Source organism: Otolemur garnettii, unplaced genomic scaffold (genome assembly GCF_000181295.1).
Source record: "Otolemur garnettii isolate 467f Iridium unplaced genomic scaffold, OtoGar3 scaffold00019, whole genome shotgun sequence".
Classification (NCBI taxonomy): Eukaryota; Metazoa; Chordata; class Mammalia; order Primates; family Galagidae; genus Otolemur; species Otolemur garnettii.
The window spans coordinates 24338510-24343820 of NW_003852414.1; the positions used below are offsets into that span (position 1 = coordinate 24338510).

Here is a 5311-nt window from a genome sequence, read left to right on the forward strand (position 1 = left end):
CCGTACCACCTGCCTTCCTAGGGAAACCCTCTCATCTCCAGGTCCCTAATACCTAAGACAGGGGGGTGCTCACCAGTTTTTCACTCTGTTCCACCATGACCCGTACCACGTGCCTTCCTAGGGAAACCCTCTCATCTCCAGGTCCCTAATACTTAAGACAGGTGGGTGCTCACCAGTTTTTCACTCTGTTCCACCATGACTCTCTGTCCTTGGCTGTTCTTACACCAGATAGGCACGTGATCAATGGTGAGCTCTTCGTCAGCCGAGGCAAAGAAGTTCTCTAAAGTCTTACACACCAGCTTGGCCCGGATGAACCCCCCCTTCCCTGGAGCAAGGACGGAATTGACCATGAAGGGTGTCAGCTTGAAGAGGTTCAGCTTCTTCTTCGACTGGTACCTGTAATGCACAACCCAAAGGAACAGTATTTGGCTTTTCTGGCCTTATGGTATTTAATGTCTGCCCTATTCTCTATGGTGACACCACAAGGTAGCTCTAGGTGTCACCACAGTTGATACAGAATTTTTAAAAGACGCCGAGGCGGGCTGGCACCTATGACTCAGTGAGAAGGGTGCCAGCCCCATATACTGAGGATGGTAGGTTCAAACCTGGCCCTGGCCAAACTGCAACAAAAAATAGCTAGGTATTGTGGCAGGCACCTGTGGTCCCAGCTACTTGGGAGACTGAGGCAAGAAAATCACCTAAGACCAGGAGTTGGAGATTGCTGTGAGCTATGACACCACAGCACTCTACCAAGGGCGACAAAATGACACTCTGTCTCTAAAGGAAAAAAAAAGCCACCAAGGTTCTGCAGGTTCACGGTTGATCTGGCTGGCTTTTAGGAACTCCTAGACAACCCAGAAGAGGAATCAGTGACTGGCAGACACTACTGCTCCGAGGTGTGGTCTGGGCTCTGAGAGGCTCCCAAGGGGACAAAGTTTCTTAAAAGCATCACACCTGGGGTACCTGTGGCACCTCAGCTGAGTCTCTCCACCCATTCCACCCCTTTCCAAGGAAAGCCAAAAACCGCTCAGGACTTGTAACATCCTAAACAAGGCACTTTAACCTCTGCACTTCCACTCCAGAAAAATGCAAATGCCCCTTATATGTGAAGAATGTATTTTACAGGACAAAGTACAAATCACTAAATCTGCAAGTGGAGATAAGAACATTACATTTCCGCAGATGGGTGTGGTGTGAGGGCACAAGTGGTCACAAAGATTGTCCCGGGAAAACAGTAAGACAAGGGCAAGGCTCACTTGCGCCCGACGTGCCCGTAGGCCATGGAGTGGAAGGTCTTGCAGGTGACATTGCTGGGGAAGACGTGCTCGGCCTGCTTGGCAATGCTCTTGTTGAAGGTCACGTACAGAAACCTGCTCTGAGACCACTTCTCTGCGTACTTGACCAGGGTGGAGGTCTTTCCAGTGCCTGAGGAAGCCGAGAGGAAAGAGTGACCCTCTGACCTGGCAAAGTGTCCCAAAGGATCCTAATCAGGTCTTGCCCAGCTCTGTCCTGCGTCTGGCCTGAGAGCAAGACAGTGGCAAGTTTTTCAATACTGGCAAGAGGACAGCAGGTTCCAAGCCAGGGTCTCGGCTTTGGCACTTTCCAGCTGAGGACCAAAGGTTGGGCCCCACCTCACTGAACTTCAGGTTGCCCCTCAGCATATGTGGCTGACACCTACCTACAGGGTTTGTGAGGACAAAGATGACCATGGGGGGAGAGGGAGTGAGAGGAAGGCATGTCTTTGGAGAGACACAGATCCAGCTTTAAAGTTTCCTTTACTCACCTATTTCACCTGGGCCAAGTCTCTTAGAGCTTCAGTTTCTCTATCTATAAGGTAAGCCTGAACTAACCACCTTACAGATGACGTCAAGTCAGCGCCATGCAGGCATGCTGCAGGCATGCAATAAGCTGTTCTTAGCAGGATACTTAGCCAGGAAAGAAGCAGGATGGGATTCCAGGAGATTTTTAATTTTTATTTTTTTATTGTAGATTAATATAAACGTACACACAATGAGGTTACATTGTCTGTATTTGTTAGGAAAAGTCTGTTGTATTTGAGTCCTTTACCCAGGAAGTGTGCCATATACTCCTACATTAAAAATACGGAATACAGGCCAGGAGTGGTGGCTCGCACCTATGACCTTAGCACTCGGGGAGGCCGAAGCAGGTGGATTACTTGAGCTCGAGAATTTCAGACCAGCCTAAGCAAGAGCAAGACCCTATCTCTACTAAAAATGAAAAAACTGAGGCAAGAGGATCACTTGAGGCCAAGAGTTCGAGGCTGCTGTGAGCTATGATGCCACAGCACTCTACCCAGGGTAACAGAGTGAGACTCTGTCTCAAAAAAAACACAACAAACTAGAACACTTCACAGATTTACATGTCATCTTTCCACAGAGGCCTCACTAATCTTCTCTGCATTGCTTCAATTTTAGTATATCTGCTAAATATTTCCAGATTTTGACAAAAGAAAATGCATGAACACAGGCTATGACAAAAGGACACTGTAACCAGCAGCTCGGCTCAGCTGACAAGGTGGGACAGAAGTAACTGGGGACCCAGGCCGTCTAGCGTCACCAGACAAAGCCAGGGAGCAACTGAAACCCTCTGCGCTGGAGATGACCATGGCCCCCCTGCCCAGAAGCCATCAGTGCCTGAGCATGCGATGATGATGATGATGGACTCAACCGATCCGGGGGGCACCCACCCCACAACGATTCCCTCTGAGCCACCCACACAGCAGCAATTCTAGTGTGGCTGTTCACTGGGGGTGTGAGAGAGGCCAAGCATCCTGGGCTCTCTGCTTTGGAGATTATCTGACTGATCAAGGTAAGCTGCCCTGGCAGGTAGCAGGCAGGGGTCATGTGACAAAAGGCAGGAACACCACATCCAGAAGCTGACCTGGGTCCCCTCACCTGCAAAAGCCATGATCTTCACCACCTGGAGAGGCTCCATCTTGTGATTCAGAATCAGCTGCTGTTCATGCGTGAGCTGGATGGTTTTCTTGCTATAAGCATTAAAGAGAAATTAGAAAAAATAAAAAGGAATTGAAAAGCTCAGGGGACAGACTGTCCAAAAACCAAAAAAACAGGGTGAACGAAAGTTGACCCCGAAAAGGCCTCCCCTTAGAAGGATAAACATGCTCTAAAATTGGATTACAATGCCAGCTGCACAGCTCCGTAAATTTACTACAAATGGCTGGATCACACTCTAAGATGGGTGGATTTCCCGTGAGGCACAACATGCCTCCACGCAGCTGGTAGAGTGAAACACCTCCGGCCAGAAGTACAGGATGAGTGGAGGACGGGAGGGGAGACGCGTCTACACGGCACTCACCTGGGCCAGACTGCCGCCTCCTCTCTGACCTTTGTGGCCTGAGCACAGGAATTCTCCTGAAGGTATAGGCAATAGAAAATGTTGTAGTGAATCCTGATAGGGAAAAAGGGAGATTTAGAGACTTTCAAATTCAACTTACAATGTATATCTTATTTTTCCTCAAATGTGTTTAAACTCCTTACCAGTCCTAAAAAGAAAATACTACAATTGTTTAATGAGGGGGGGAAAAGAATTTAAACACATCTCCAGCTGGGCAGCGCCTGTTGCTCAGTGGGTAGGGTGCCGGCCCCATATACTGAGGGTGGCGGGTTCAAACCTGGCCCCGGCCAAACTGTAACAAAAAATAGCCCGGCGTTGTGGCATTGGGTGTTGTTGAAGCTGAAGCCAGGTCAGCTTCTGGGTGTGATGTTCCTGCCTGTACTTTCAGCTACTTGAGAGGCTGAGGTAAGAGAATCTCCCAAGCACAGGAGTTGGAAGTTGCTACAAGGCGTACCAAGGGCAACACTGTCTCTAAAAAAATAAAAAAATAAAAAAAAAATACACCTCCAACTGACAACGGCCCTGGGGGAATGATCCTGGGAAAGCTGCCTCATTTATGCACCAAAGGCCAGGAGGAAAAAGACCAAGAACAGAGTGCTAGCTGTGCCGCAGAGACAGACAACCAAACGCGGTAAGAACCAGTGGGCAAAACTGTAAACTCTGTTTCCAGCAAAGAGATTCTTGTTTGAATAAGATAAACTTAATGCTGCCCCTTTCTAAGCCTCAGTGGCTCTGCTGCCTACGCCTTGTGAAGAGCCTTAGTCTGGAAACACAAGCAACATTCTTTCAGGGTCAGAAAGGAAAGGAGAAGGGCTACACAGGTAACAAGACATGACCACTGAGGATCAGAAAACAACTACCCCAGAGTGACCAAAGGTGACAAGGTTCAATGAGCAGCTCAGACGCTGTCGGATGCAGCCCATGCACGCCAACCCCAATACCTTGAGCATCCACACTGAGCCCAAACTCTTCCCCTGATGGCAGATCCCCCATAACCAGGCGCACCTGCCCAGTCTCCAACCGGAGGGAGATGAGCATGATTCCAAGCACCCATCTAATTGATGCAGCATATACCGCTGATGGCACATTTCAGTCTGTGGTCAAATTACCTCCCAGGTAAAACAGGAAGAAATACAGACACCTAACAGGAATCAACACAGCACACTGCCAAGAGCTGAGCTGCATATGCCCCAGAAACTTGTGAGTTGAAGCCTTAACCTCAAAGGTTTAAATGCTGGGAGTAAGGATGGGATGTAATTAAGGTTAAATGAGGTTACAGGATTAGTGCCCAAGAAGTGACACTGGAGCTCTAATTCTCTGCCAGGAAGGGACTCAGTGAGAAAGTGGCCACTTGCATGCCAAGAAACTGGTTCCTACTCAAGACAGGAATCTGCCAGCACCTCGATCTCAGACTTCCAACCTCCAGAACTGTGAGAAAACAAGCACTGTTAGTTCAGCCCACAGGCCGGGGCACTGTGCTCTGAGTGAGACATGCCGCCTGATCTTCTTCTGTGTCTGTGCAAATGTGCAGATTATTTGCAGGTTAAGATTTGAATGTAAGCACATTATTCATCATTTCTGCACATGTCCTGTCCAAACCACACCATAAATAAAGCTCCTTGCCCTGATGCCACAGATAGGACAGAATAAACCAAGTTAACTAAGTGACACACACGTGGGGTGTGGTGGCCCTCGCCTGAAGTCCAGCACTCTAGGAGGCTAAAGTGGGTAAATGGCTTGAGCTCAGGAACTTGAGACCTGAGCAAGAGCAAGACTTGTCTCTACTAAAAATAGAAAAACTAGCCAGGTGTGGTCTCAAAAACTTGGGAAGCCGAGGCAAGAGGATCGCTCAAACCCAGGAGTATGAGGTTCCTGTGAGCAAGGCTGGCGCCATGGCACTCTACCCAGGGCACAGAGTTGAGACTCTGCCTTAAAA

The 5311-nt window shown here is 48.8% G+C and overlaps 1 protein-coding gene and 1 non-coding gene across 5 annotated transcripts in view; both read right to left on the bottom strand.

Annotated features, from left to right (window-relative positions):
* FBXO18 (F-box protein, helicase, 18) overlaps nt 1-5311 on the bottom strand; it is a 45433-nt gene that overhangs the window by 16058 nt on the left and 24064 nt on the right. For all 4 annotated transcript variants that reach the window (XM_012803336.1, XM_023511394.1, XM_023511395.1 and 1 more), the window contains 4 exons: nt 3337-3429; nt 2916-3007; nt 1257-1425; nt 174-396 (listed from right to left, as the gene is read on the bottom strand). In XM_012803336.1, the coding sequence (XP_012658790.1) occupies nt 174-396; nt 1257-1425; nt 2916-3007; nt 3337-3429 (577 nt within the window). The remainder of the gene's footprint in view (nt 1-173; nt 397-1256; nt 1426-2915; nt 3008-3336; nt 3430-5311) is intronic.
* Nucleotides 2353-2457, bottom strand: LOC111724154. Its single transcript, XR_002772497.1, has one exon. It is a non-coding gene; the product is annotated as a U6 spliceosomal RNA (small nuclear RNA).